The sequence below is a fragment of the Crocuta crocuta genome, unplaced genomic scaffold (genome assembly GCF_008692635.1).
Source record: "Crocuta crocuta isolate KB4526 unplaced genomic scaffold, BGI_CrCroc_1.0 scaffold246, whole genome shotgun sequence".
Lineage (NCBI taxonomy): Eukaryota > Metazoa > Chordata > Mammalia > Carnivora > Hyaenidae > Crocuta > Crocuta crocuta.
Window position 1 is genome coordinate 4,025,400 of NW_027531902.1, and position 14,143 is coordinate 4,039,542.

General features: G+C 47.5%; 1 protein-coding gene across 1 annotated transcript; it reads right to left on the bottom strand.

The window, feature by feature from the left end:
* Positions 1-2,851: 2,851 nt before the first annotated feature.
* CENPA (centromere protein A) lies at positions 2,852-10,367 on the bottom strand. Its single transcript, XM_077774088.1, has 4 exons — positions 10,273-10,367; positions 5,301-5,407; positions 4,712-4,789; positions 2,852-4,401 (listed from the first exon to the last, which is right to left on the bottom strand). Exons 1-4 carry the CDS (start codon positions 10,361-10,363, stop codon positions 4,267-4,269), a joined length of 411 nt encoding a protein of 136 aa, XP_077630214.1. The 5' UTR covers positions 10,364-10,367; the 3' UTR covers positions 2,852-4,266.
* Positions 10,368-14,143: the final 3,776 nt, after the last annotated feature.

Genomic DNA, 14,143 nt, shown 5'->3' on the forward strand with positions numbered 1-14,143 from the left:
TCTCCCTCTCTCTCTCTGACCGTCCCCTGCTCACACTTTGTCTCTCAGAAATAAATAAAACATTAAAAAAAAATAAAAAAAATAAAATACGACATCACAATTTTGAAAACAGCTGAATAGAAATTCTAGAACAACAACAAAAAAAATAGAGTAACTGAAATGAGGATATTGGTCTGCTTTAAAAGTGGATTAGACACATAGCTGAAAGGAAATCAATTAATCCTGAGTTAGGGCAGAAGAAACAATGAGGTGGGCGGCACTGATAGCGAAAAGGACGGAACACAGAGGGGATGTGGTAATCAAGTCGTGCAGACAGAAAACCTGTGATCCAGAAAGTGAGGAGAGTGAATGGTGAGAGGCATTGTTTGAAGAGATAATGATTGAAAAATTTCCAAAATTGACGAAAAGACATCCTTTGCTATCCAGGAAGCCCAACGGATGCCAAGGAAGTCCACCCGTAAGACAAGTCATAATGACATGGCAGAACACCAAAAGCGAAGAAACATCTTTTAAGGAGAGAGAGTCAGAAAAATAACATTGGCGTCAAAGGCGCAACTGTCAGACTGACGGCTGACTTATTAGCAGCAAAAACAGAGCTCAGACAACAGCGGAGCCCGCTTTCTTGTGTGAAGAGAGAAAATAGCTGTCAATCTACAATTCTAGAGGCAGAGCCTCAACATGAATTCAAGGGACGGGGAGATGAGGAGACGGGGAAATTAACAAAATCCTAAAAGTCAGGAGGCAGATGGACAACAGCAACTGACCCCACAGCCCCACGAGAGCAGGACCCTCAGGTAGCAGTGGGGAAAGTGAGGACTGTCACAACCCTCACGGTAAAGTCTTCATAAGGCCCGGCAGCTGGGGGCCCCGTCCCTCTGCAATGGGGCATGCACGGGGTGGGCTAGCAGAGAGGACTGGTTACAGCTTAGGAGGCAGCCTCCTCGGTGCTCCTGTCCAGACACTGTCACCGGGCGACTCTCCCCCACATCCCAGCACAAGCCTGGAGACCTATTCTCAACAGAAGAAAGAAATGAGCATCTCTGGACCCCAGGGGAACGGGAGGCAAGGCAGGGAGAATAGGGAAGCGTATGCACAGTGGGATTTAAAAAAATTTTTAATGTTTTATTTATTTCTAGGAGAGAGAGAGAGACAGCGTGAGCAGGGGAGGGTCAGAAAGAGAGGGAGTCACAGACTGAAACAGGCTCCAGGCTCTGAGCCGGCAGTCAGCACAGAGCCCGACGCGGGGCTCGAACCCACGAACCGCGAGATCATGACCTAAGCGAAAGTCGGACGCTTAACCGACTAAGCCACCCAGGCGCCCCTGCACAGTGGGATTTTAAATATGGATTTCCTCAGCTCTCATGCAGGCAGCGACTAGACCCGGGAACCTCCTCCCCGCAGGCTGGGCGACTCTCCCTGGGGGGCAGCCCTGCACAACTGCCGGCCAGTCTGCCGGCATGCTCAGAGCCCCCAGTAGCTTCTCTGTGTGCCATTCTTCCTCATAAGGGGAAGGTTTTCCATTAAAGGAAAACCTTATGAGAGACGGACCAGAACAGAGGAGGAAACACCGTCCACTTGAAAGAATTAGTTACTATGTGGCAAAACAAAAACATTAGACCTTTAAAATGGTTATCACACCCACAAAACCAGACTGGGACGTGAGCAGATGAGGTTTCTGGAGGCTCCAGGCTCCCTTCTCGTCCCTTTGAGTTGTCTGTAACACAGTGTATCCCCAGGCTCTCCTGCGGCTGTGCCCGCCTGGTTCTGCCCCTGGAAAATGCTGGTGGGGCCTGGAAGGTGGGAGGAAAAAGGAGATATTTGTCTTTTGCGGTTTGGCAGGGCCTGTGGCTACAGAAGCAGCAGAGGACAAGGGAGTCCTCGGGGCTCTGAGTTCCTGCTCAGTAGCAACAGTGCGGCTAACAAGGCNGGTGTGGACCATGGGTGCCCCGGTATCATTTAACCATTCCTTTCCAGTAAGTTCTTCTTTGTTGGAATATGCAGCTTCCTTCCTTCCTTCCTTCCTTCCTTCCTTCCTTCCTTCCTTCCTTCCTTCCTTCCTTCCTCCCTCCCTCCCTCCTCTCTCTCTCTCTCTTTTTGAGTGAACACTGATTGGGATGCTATAAGAAAGAAATATTTCAAAAACAAAGAGTACTTAGACATTAAAAATGTGAAAGTAGAAATTAAAAAATCAAACGGAAAGATTAAAGGTATTGATGGAATCACCGAGAAAAATAAACACAAAACTCCAGCAACGTAAGTACTGTTTACAGTAAACTGTAACAGTATTATATGAATTGTCATGATTTATTCATTTATTAAAAATTGTTTTTTATATCTTTATTTTGAGAGACAGAGAATGAGCCAGGGAGGGGCCAAGAGAGAGAAAGACACAGAATCCGAAGCGGGCTCCAGGCTCTGAGCTGTCAGCACAGAGCCCGATGTGGGGCTCGAACCCAAGGACTGAGAGATCATGACCTGAGCCGAAGTTGGCCGCTCAACTGACTGAGCCACCCAGGTGCCCCATTATCATGATTTAAACTATTTATTCTCATGTGACCCTCTAAGTACTACCTGGTGTATCCTGCTGGGCATGTGACCTGTGTTGTATGTGTGTCCTGGGTAGTACATTTTATTTATTTATTAAAAAAAATTTTTTTTTAAAGAAGGTTCCATGTCTGACCTGGAGCTTGAACTCACAATCCCTAAAGTCAGGAGTTGCCTGCTTTACCGACTGAGCCAACCAGGCAATCCTGCTTCGTACAATTTAAGAGAGCAGAGGTGTCAAATGAAAGAAAACTAGAGGAAGACTATAGCCTTCTAATTAATAAAACTCTGACAAGAATTTTAAATATATTCATCGATAGATAAGCTTTATTCAAATGTCTGCATAAATAGGAATTGATGTTGAACAGGAAGGTTTTTCCAAAGGGTTAAAGTTTATTCAGTGATAGAACTCGGTCCTTCCCTTCAGCTAGTCCTGGAATTTGGTCGCCAGACATATCACTGTCAGAAGTCTACCCTTGCTAATCATTTCCGTCGCGGGCAAAATCTCAAAGCTGACCTTTCCATTTCTCTGGTAACTTCTTAAACTGCTTTCAGTTATTACAATAGAAGAGCAAGGTTTTTATCCGCTCACACATATTCTACTCCAGGGGAGGCAAAAACACGTCCCTCAATTCTCTTATTTAAGTAGTGGCTGCTCGCAAAACAGCATACAAATGAAGAACCGAACATTCACACACACAACACGTCGCGTCTCTATATGCTGTAATAGTAGCTTTGCTTTACATTTTTGTCATTAAAGAATTATTCTTATTTTTATTCTCTCTCCACAAAGAAGTTATAAAAACGCCTTTGTAAAAACTTTGAAAAGGCACTTTAAAATCCTGGAATGAAAAATTCTAAAGTGTAAAAACTAAGACATGTCTTCTATGGTTATGAAAAAGAAGAAAATAAAACCTGCAAGCTCGAATTTCTGAATGACTTTGATAGGAATTTGCTAAGAGGGACCAGAACATCAGAACATAAAGATTTAAAGGTACAGGAAGATCTAAAACAATAAGTAAATACCCTTCTTTCCCATAACCTGAAAATCTGAGGTCTTCAAACTCATTCTGCAGTCGTGTGAATAATTCGCCAACTGAAGTGAACCTTGGAGTCTCTTTCTCCAAAAATAACTCTCAGTCCTTTGGCATGATGTTGGTGTTGTCAGAGATCACCTCTGTTACAGAGGAAAGCCATGCAGTCTTCTTAAAACAACCAGTGTAACAAGAGCAACAGGTACCCTGCTCCGAAACGAGCCCAGGCATCTCCTTGAACTCCGTGCGTCGGTTCTTGGCTCCGGGCAGAGTCCCTGGTATCATCCCCGAAATTCAGGCATCATGTTTGACACCAAACAAAGCATTTTCCAAAGTTAAGAAAACCTTCTCTTAATCATCTGGTCCTTGTGAAACAGAGGCTGAACTCTGACAGATTCATGTCATCTGGTCATGACTAAATAAAGACCTTTATTCAACACTGGACAAAAGTGCACACGAGCCACAGAGTCCCAGGCACTCAAGCTAAAACCAAGTCAAACCTTTCCTAGAGAACAAAGCCGGCTGAGACAGCAAGGGACCAAGGGTGCAACGTCCGTCAGGGAAACTCCCATCCCGGCGACACACGCTGGGTGCTTCCTCCCCGGAGAGATCGAGTGAGCGCTCGCTCTCTCGCTCTCTCTTTGGCCGACAGGAAAGGCTTATGGCTTACGGAGACAGGCGGCGGGGCTCAGCCAAGCCCTTCCTGAATGCCCCGGATCCTCCTGGCCAGCTGCACATCCTTCGGGAAGAGAGTGACGCGGCCGGCGTGGAGGGAGAGGAGGTAGGCGTCCTCAAAGAGATGAACCAGGAAGGCTTCCGCAGCCTGGGGGCAGAGAGACAAGTCCGGAGTCGGCGGCCACAGGAGGGGGGACGGCCACAGGAGGGGGGACGCGCATGTGTTGTTGTGCTCTTGGAGCCCCGCTGCGCCTAGTCTCCAGGGAACGAGGGTGAAGCCTGCCTGGGATGCCTGCTACCAGCAAATGAGGATCTGGCCTCCAAACCCCCGTGTTCCCTGATGCTCTGTCCGCAGGCAAGAGGCAAGAGTCGGTGCCTGACGCTCCTCGGCAGCGCCGTGGCCTTCCGGGCTGCCTTTCTCCCATCCTCACCCAGGTGGCCCCGGGGCCCCTGCTTACCTCCTGTAGGGCCAACAGGGCCTGGGCTTGCCAGCAGAAGTCCACACCGCGAGTGAATTTAACACAGATCTCTCTCGCCTGTGAAGGAGTGGGGATGGGGCAGAGGGAGCAAGGGAGAAGGGGAGTGTGGGGAAGGGTGAAGAGTTAAAGAAGAGAGATTCAATCGAAGATAGACTCTCTCCATGAGTTTCCATGAATCCTCACTTCTGTTATACCTTCCTGGCCCTTAATCTTAGAACCTAACCAGTAGCCCGTGTTAACTCCTGGGAGCTGAGGAACTGGTCGGTCTCCTACTGGTGGTGGGGAGCGGAGGAGGCAGTCTCCCAGGGCAGGGAGAGGGATCAAAGCGTGGATGGATGAGAGGGCTCCTATTTCTATGACCAAAGAACAGTTTCAGAGGGCGTGGGGTTAGAAATTAATTCCATAAAGAACTGTAAGGAGCCCTTGGCGGGCTCATGTTCTCAAAAGGCGAAAAGTCCTCTGCCAGGTTAGAGGAGAGGACCCTTAGCCATTGAGACAAGAGATGACAGGGTCCCCAATACCTCGGAATTTAAAGAAAGAAGGCAGCACGGGGGTTGGTGGAGCTCACCAGGCGGCCAAAGGGGCTCTTCCTTAACAACAGGTCTGTGCTTTTCTGAAGCTTTCGGATCTCCTTCAGAACCCGATATCTCCGGGGACCGCGCTGACGGGAAGTGCCTGAGCAAAAAAGTTGAGTCATAAAGTGTAGGGGTCAGGAGGTGGTACCTCACAGCTTGGCGGAGACAGGCAAACTGTCAAATCACTAGTCTGTAATACGCTCTGCAGAAGTGGGGATTCTGGTCCGTTATTTCCTGCCATTATCTTCAGCAACCAGAAAGAGTAGATAGATGCCAAGTAAATATGTGTTAAAGGAATGGGTGATCCTCTGAGGGTATTATCTCAAATGCCAACTCTTTCGTGAAGACTTTCCTGATCCCCAGCCCCCTTCAAACTGATGGGTTACCTTCTTCCTCTGAGCCCTGCAGTACTTTGGGCATCTCTTCTATCTTTGCCATCTAGATCGGAAACTGAGTTAGTTTGTGTTTAGGTCTTTTTTTTTTTTTTTTTTTTTAGAGCTGGAAGGAATTGGAGAGGTTACGTAGCACAATTCCTGGTCTCGGTTATCCTGAGGCTGAGAGGGGAAGACAATTAGCCAGGGCTTATTTGTGGCCAATGAGGGGCCTCAGAGGTGGCATAACTCAGGGCCGCTGTTGGGTCACTGGGGTAATGGAGTCAGAGCTTTTGGCCTGGTTCCAACAACAACAAAAAAAGAAAAAAGATCTTAAAATATTCCCCGAAGTAGGGTCAAAAAGTCAGACTCTCTGATCTGAAATTAAAAAACACAAGGAAAAAAATCTTCTAACTTAAGGAAACCTAACTGAAATTAGATTATTTAGAAATGAATCAAAAGTCTGGGGCGCCTGGGTGGCTTAGTCGGTTGAGCGTCCGACTTTCACTTAGGTCATGATCTCACGGTTCATGGGTTCGAGCCCCGTGTCGGGCTCTGTGCTGACTGCCAGCTCAGAGCCTGGAGCCTGTTTCAGAGTCTGTGACTCCCTCTCTCTCTGACCCTCCCCTGCTCACACTGTCTCTCTCTCTCTCTCTCCTAGAAATAGGTAAAACATTAAAAAAATTAAAAATAAAAGAAATGAATCAAAAGTCTACATCTCAAAACTTATGCTATAGCTAAATAGCACTAGAAGAACATGCAAAGGCTCCAGATTGATTCTCTCTTAGAGAACAAGGACGTTGAAAGACAGCCAAGTGTTCAATGCAAGTGTTAACAAAAGAATTATGAAAATAAACCAAAAGAAGACACCAAATATTCAAGGTAATAAAATAAATTAATGAAGAAAAGAATAAAACAAAAAACAGTACTGTTGCTAGGTACATAAAACCAAGGACCAACAAAAATGAATGAACCTCTCATAAGCTGAACAAAGAAAAAAGAAAAAAAGAAAAAAGCCCATGAAAACGAACATTTTGAAGGATAAAATTGCTTCAGAAATGTTATTCCAGGGGCACCTGGGTGGCTCAGTCAGTTAAGCATCTGACTTCGGCTCAGGTTATGATCTCACAGCTTGTGAGTTCGAGCCCCACATCAGGATCTGTGCTGACAGCTTGGAGCCTGGAGCCTGCTTCCGATTCTTTGTCTCCCTCTTCCTCTGCCCCTTACCCTTTCATGCTCTGTCTCTGTCTCTTTGAGAAAATAAATATATTAAAAAAAAAAAAGAGTTATTCAAGGCCCAGCTGAAGAGAGAAGTGCCAAACCAAGTAGTTCCATGGAATGGATTTAATAGCGAACTAACTACAAAGTGTTAGAAGAGCTGCATGGGTGGATGGGGACAGGGGGACAACCCAGAGAGGCCTGTGCCATGCAGCTGGCACTGGAGACTTTCTCTCTGGTGGTGAGGAATGTGGGTCAGAGAAATGGGCAGTGTCCAGGGACCTGGGGACATTTCCGAGAAAGAGGGAGGCCTCCAGCTCAGGAGTCAGGCTACGGGCATCTGCCCCTCCTGACCACTGGTCCACAATCCAGTCATTTGGGGGCAGCCTGTAACAGACAGTCGTGGCAGTCACAGAAAATGGAAAGATTAGCACAACTCGGTATCACCAGTGTTAAGAAGGACGACAGCATGGAAGGAACCAAACTCAACTAATAACCAATACTGGAGGGATCTGAGTGAAGAGAGAAAAAAAGAGACTTTGAGAGCAATGTGTGTAATAACCTCAGAGGGGTGAGAGGAGGCATGAAATCTATGCCCCAGAACAAGCGGTTATGAAAGCCAATCAGAGATCGTGGAAAAGAACTGGGACTAAATATTCGGTAGTTGGGGGGCACCTGGCTGGCTCGGTTGGTGGAGCATCTTGATCTTATGGTTGTGAATGTGAGGCCCCTGTTGAGTGTGGAGCCTACTTTTTTCTTTTTTTAAACATTTATTTATTGTTCAGAGACAGAGAGAGACAGAATGCGAGCAGGGGAGGGGCAGAGAGAGAGGGAGACACAGAATCCGAAGCAGGCTCCAGGCTCTGAGCTAGCTGTCAGCACAGAGCCTGATGCTGGGATTGACCCACAAGCTGTGAGATCATGACCTGAGCCCAAGTCGGATGCCCAACCAACCGAATGAGCCACCCAGAAGCCCCATAAAAGTTCGGCTTTAGATGTGTTCTACTGGGCAGACCCTGGAGCCCTCAGGTGGAAAGGCAGCTGGACATAGGGGTCTGGAGTCAGAGGAGAGATCTGGGCTGGAGATGTAAATGTGGGCGCTGTCAATGGAGGCATGGAGGTGAGGTGCTCAGAGCCATAGGAATGGACGAGTCCCCCTGGGGGCGGGAAAGAAAGGAACCAGACAGCGAGGAAGTCCAACATCAAGTTGGTAAAGAGGTGGCACAGACAGTAAAATACACCAAGCAGCAGAATGTGCGGGTCAGGGGCGCCGAGGGGATAGAGTGTGCCTAGGAGAAAATGGCCCACTGTGTCAAATGCTTCTCAGAGCAAGGAAAGGACACAGCGTGTCCATTGCATTTAGCACACTAAAGTAGCCAGTGACCTTGATGAGAGTACTTTAAGTGCACTAGAAGGAGGGGAAAGTAGTTGTGGGGAGTCCGACTGGAATGGGTTCAAGGGTGCCTGGGAAGAGGGGAGACACATGTGTGTGTACTCCTACATCTGGCTACTTTTAAAAAATTAGCTATAAAAGGCAGTAGAGAAAAACGGGGAGTGTGAGAGAGGCGAGGAATGTGGGGGCAGGAAATACCCCTGCCCTTTTATTTAGACAGAAAGAGCATTTGTAGAATGCCAATGTAAGCAGTAAGAATGTAATTCTAAGTGCAGGTGGAGAGGATAAGAGAAAGCCCAGGAGCAGTGAGAAATGCGACCAACATGCCCACGGAGGAGGAGTAGCTTTTAATAGGAAGGGGATGCCTTGGGTTCTCTGCTGTGAGAAGACAAGGGGAATCCAATCTCGAGGCTTCTTATTTCCTCAGTGACGCAAGCATGAGACAAGTTCATCATCAGCAACACCCCGTTAAAATCAGAAGCAGAACAAGGATGGCCAAAACCCTGCTCGTATTTCAATACTAATCTCACGGCCTCCTTAGTACAATACACTAAGAAACAAAATGTATAAAAATGAAAAAGGAGATTCAGAAGTCCTTATCTGTAGGTACTATAATAGCCTACTTAAACATTTCAATTGAAGCAACTAAATGCTAGTTAGAATTAAGGAGAGAATTCAGCAAGTTGCCTGGATGCAAAGGTTATTAATGTTTAGTTAAGGAAATAACCCATTAGATTTATTTTTTTCCACCCTGCTCTTAACTATGCGGCAGAAGACAAGTAAAGCAGTTGTTGCACCAAGGTTCAGCTCTGCCCCGTGGGTCTCCCATCCACCGACTGCAGGACAGAAACTATCGACCGCAGGGGCACCTGGGTGGCTCAGTCAGTTAAGTGTCTGACTTCAGCTCAGGTCATGATCTCGCCATTGCGGAGTTCCAGCCCCGTGTTCGGCTCTGTGCTGACAGCAGAGCCTGGAGCCTGTTTCAGATTCTGTGTCTCCGTCTCTGTTTCTGCCCCTCCCCTGCTCATGTTTTGTCTCTCTCTCTCTCAAAAATGAATAAACATTAAAAAAAAGAAAGAAAGAAACTAGGGACCATAGACCAGTTTTCTTTCCCAGCCCATAATCTCAGGAAGAGAATAAGGTGAGAGCACTCTCCTTAAGGCCCCAATACAGCCACTCACTGAAGAAAAAAACAAAATCTAAAACACATACAACAATACCTGGATTCTAAAAGTAGAATTGTTGTTTGAAACTGTCACAAAAAGCAGACAATAATTTTGCAATTTAAAAAAGTACAAACACTGATTTTTTTTTAATGTTTTATTTATTTCTAGGAGAGAGAGAGAGAGAGACAGCGTGAGCAGGGGAGGGTCAGAGAGAGAGGGAGTGACAGACTCTGAAATAGCCTCCAGGCTCTGAGCTGTCAGTCAGCACAGAGCCCGACGCGGGGCTCGAACCCATGAACCGCTAGATCATGACCTAAGCGAAAGTCGGACGCTTAACCAAGCCACCCAGGCGCCCCATGATTTTTTTTTTTTTTTAAACTCCTGTCTGCTAGAGCAAGCTTGTTCAAGTTCCCGGGCCTGCCAGCGCGTCAGTTTTCTCATCTGTAAAATGGGCACAATATAAAGTTGCGGTAATTCGCCTAAAGAGTTGAACACAAGGCCCAGTTAGTGGTAAGTACTCCATAAATGCTAGTAGTAGTAGTAAGACTTAATATTAGGGGTCAGGCCTTTCTCCCCCTCGGAACTGCCTTCCCCCGGTCCCTCGCTGGACCTGGACTTGGCCGGCTGGAGCAAATGCTCTACGGCCGCACGGTTTTGCTTGCCCGCAGAGGAGCGCCAGCCGGAAGTCCGGAGATTCGGACCTGGGACTCCGCACGCGAGCGCGGTGTTCATTCTGTGAAATGGGCACGCGGAATCAGCCGTGCCCACCTCTCAGCCAGGTTGCAGAGCTGGAGGGCAAGGGGCCGCGGCCGGTTACCTGAGGGGCCCCGCCGGGGGGTGCGGGGGGTCGGGCTTGCGGCGCGCCTCTTCGGGACTTCTGGCTTGCGGCTCCGGCGGCGCGGGCCCATGGCGGGCGNCCGCTCCCGGAACCTCCGCGGTCCCAAGATTCACTGGCGGCGTTTTTTAAAACCCGAATTCAACAACTCTCAGTGGCTGCCTCTGGAACGCCCCTGGCGCAGAGCGACTGCGGAGAGGACCAATGAGAGCACAGGACGAGAGGCCGGCGGCGCGCGGTGGTAAGAGGAGAGCGTGGGGACGTGAAGGATCGACAGTGGGAATCAGCCAATGGGAACTTGGAGAAATGAAAGGAGGCGGGAACTTCTCCGCTCTCTGCTTGCTTGTCACTGGTGCTCATGTTTGAAGGATCAAATCCTCGCCCTCAGGTGCCCCATGGTCCAAAGAGGGAAACTCTATTCTGAAGATGTAGATGGTGTGTTAGTAGAACCCGTTTCTCTAGAAAAATCACTTTGCTCAGACATTTTATGTTTTGCCCTATTAACCCTGAGGTGGCTTTTAAAGATGAGGAGGCAGATTCACAGAGAATGTGACAACCATATGTCGCCCCTGTGACCCTTCCAGGTACACCCCACGAAAATGGCTCAGAAGCCAGTTTAACTGCATGGACGCTACTGATGACTGGGGTCGTGGGACAGCCAGGACCCGGGCTCTGACGATGAGGTCTTGGACCACACTCTCCAACACTGCAAGAGAATCCTTCTAGGGAAACGACCCCTTTCCCTTCCTGTTGGGGATAGTTCGCATTCAGGGCAAATGTACATCTGGGTAGTTAGAAAAAAGGGGTTTTTATTTTCCACACTTTGTTTTCTTGCATTTTCTAAACGTTCTGCAGTTAACATGTAATCAGGGGAAAATGTCATTTTAAAATCAGTGATTTCACGGAACCCTTGTTCACTGGTGGAAATGTAAAATGATGCAGCCACAGTGTAAAACAGTATGTTGACTGGCCAAAAAAATTAAATGTGGAATTACTATATGACCCAGCAATTCCATTTCTGGGCATACACTCAAAAGCAGGGACTTGAACAGGTATTTGTTCACTGATGCTCTCAACAAATTCATTCACAACAGCTCCAAATGTCCAAACAGATGAATAGATAAGCAAAACGTGGTATGTATGTACAATGGGGTATTATTCAGCCTTAAAAAGATATTCTGACACGTTACAGCATGAGTGAACCTTGAAGGCATTGTGTTAAGCAAAATGAAACAGACACAAAAGGAGAAATATTGTATAATTCCGCTTACTTGAGTCAAATCTATAGACAGAATGTAGGATGGTGGTAGCCAGGGGTGGGGGAAAAGGAGGAATGGGGAGTTATCATCTTGGGAAGATGAGTTTGGAGATGGATGGTGTGATGCTGTACTGCGTGCATGTACTCAGTGCCACTGAGCACTTAATAACACTCAAAATGGTTAAGTTTCATGTTGCGTATATTTTACCACAATTTTAAAAAAGAGCGAAGAAAGAACCTGACTGGTTCAGTAAGCAGAGCATGTGACTCTTGATTTTAGGATTATGAGTTCAAGCCCCACGTTGGGTGTGGAGCCTACTTAATTGAAAAAAGGAGGGGGGGGGGTGCCTGGGTGGCTTAGTCGGTTGAGCGTCCGACTTTCGCTTAGGTCATGATCTCACGGTTTGTGGGTTCGGCCCCGCGTCGGGCTCTGTGCTGGCTGCCAGCTCAGAGCCTGGAGCCTATTTCAGAGTCCGTGTCTCCCTCTCTCTCTGACCCCTCCCTGCTCATGCTCTCTCTCTCCTAGAAATAAATTAAAAAAATATATTAAAAAAAAGAAAAAAGGGGGGGATGGAGGAGAAAAAAGGAGCGAAGTAATGAAGGAAAGAAAAGGGAAGGAGCTGTACTTGGGGATACTCAGTGAGTCCACTGGTGTTAGTGGGGAATGGGGTGAGCAGTCTGGTCTAGAAGACCAAACTTTTGGTGGTGCTTTATGCGACAGAAGGTCCGTCAGCCAAGGGCTCTCTAATGTAAGCCTAGTCTTTGAATGGCTCTTGTATTCATCCTCTCCACCGTTTCTCTAGTTCAGACTCTAATTATAATCAAACGTTGTTTTACTGGTCTCTGCCTTTAGTGATCTTTCCAAACAACAATTTGGATCATGCCCATCCCTTGCCTAAAACTCCACGTGGTACTCTACTGTCTACAGGCTGAGTTCTAATCCCTCAGTAAAGTCTAAAACGTACAGCACCATCTGGGTGCCTGCCCACCTCTCTGATCCTTGACTCTGGCTACTTTCAGTGTTGCATGCTTATTGCCAGGCATACCTGTCTACCTACTTACAGTTCTTGAATGCATCACTTACGTGTTTCTGTGCTTTTTACAAGTGGCTCCATTCTCCGGGAATACCTCCTTCCCCACCCCTGCTGGCCTGGGAGACTCCTGTTCTTTAATACCCAGCTCAAGTAGCACTGCCTCCTCTGTATCTCAAAGGCCTCTTAGGCTCATCATGTGCTACTGGAATTCCTTCCTTCCAGACATTTGTCTCCTGTTTTCTTTCACTGACCCACAGTCCTTGGAGCACATCAGCTCTCAATTCAACTCAGTAAAATCCTGGGATAGTAATCCTTCACTAAAGATTTTCTGACAAGTGTTCCTATTGAAGAAAGGTGACTTATGAACTTTTATGGCTAGGGGAAACTCCTTGCTGACTTTTAAGTTTTGAAAGGATGTAGTTAACAAAAGGCCAGAGGGGTTCTTAACCAAGGCAAATATGAAACAATGAGGTCAATTTGTAAGCAGGTCAGGGAGGTGTACCTATGTAGTAATGCGGAGAACCTCTCCTTTTCATAGGTAGCTAAGGTCTTGAGAGGTAGCATGGCTTGTCCAAGGTCACCCAGCCAGGATAGAGGTGGGGCTGAGACACAGCTCTCTGACTTCCAATCCTGCTTCTTTCCTCTATACCAGGTGGCCCTTTGCTCCACTCCTCCTACTGTCCTCATCAGAGATCAGAGCTCTGACCTCTTTGAATGCTGTTTGCTTGTTAAAGGAGCAGAGACCTTTGGACAAAGGGAAGACAAATAAAACCACTTGGTTTGTCCTAAATGTCTGCCTTGTGGGCAGATTCCCGGAGGGGAGGAGGCAGAGGGCCACTCGGGGTTCTGGATGGCTTCCTGCAGGAAGCCCCTACTCCCTCCAACTCTGCAGGGGGTGGGGAGGGGAATGGGTGAAGCAGTCCACCACGATGCAGCCAGTTAAATTAATCAGTTTGAACCAATGTTTACACAAGTCCATTATCAGTTAATTCTGAGTTGGGGGTTTAGAACCTTCACATCAAAATTCCACCATTCAGAACCCCCTTACTCACTGAAAATATTCCCCACAACCCTCCAGCTTCGGTGAGAGTGGTGGCCCTTACCCTCCCACCCACATGACCAGCAAGGCCTCTGGAACTCGCCCTCCGAAGCACCCTTGACAACAGGAGAGAGTGAACCCACTGTCCCCGTCAAATGTTCTTGAGGCATCTTGTTGTCTTAAAATAGATGTAAATTTTACATTGTCCTCCATGACGCTGAATTTTAATAAACATTTCTTCCCCTCTGAGCAAAACTGATGCTCTGCGCTGGGCCTCTGCTGGGACTTCTGTACCCCTGGCGGACCACCCTGGTGGGCAGTGCCTTACATGACGCTCCATTGGGCATTGACATTTTTCAGGCACCTTCAATTTATTATCTTATGTAATTTTCATGCTCATTCCGCAAGACGGAGGCTGGTTTTCCTATCTGGGAGATGTGAAGACCCAAGTTCCAGAAGTAAAGTGATTTGCCAGAGGCAGGGCCGGCCTCATGTTTAACCCTTGTGCTCTTTCCCTCTCAT

Coding starts and splice junctions, on each gene's coding strand:
- CENPA (XM_077774088.1), bottom strand. CDS start 10,363: ATGGGCCCGCGCCGCCGGAGCCGCAAGCCAGAAGTCCCGAAGAGGCGC. Junction 5,408..10,272: donor CCCCCGGCGGGGCCCCTCAG/GTAACCGGCCGC, acceptor TTTTTTGCTCAG/GCACTTCCCGTCAGCGCGGT. Junction 4,790..5,300: donor AGAGCCCCTTTGGCCGCCTG/GTGAGCTCCACC, acceptor ACTCCTTCACAG/GCGAGAGAGATCTGTGTTAA.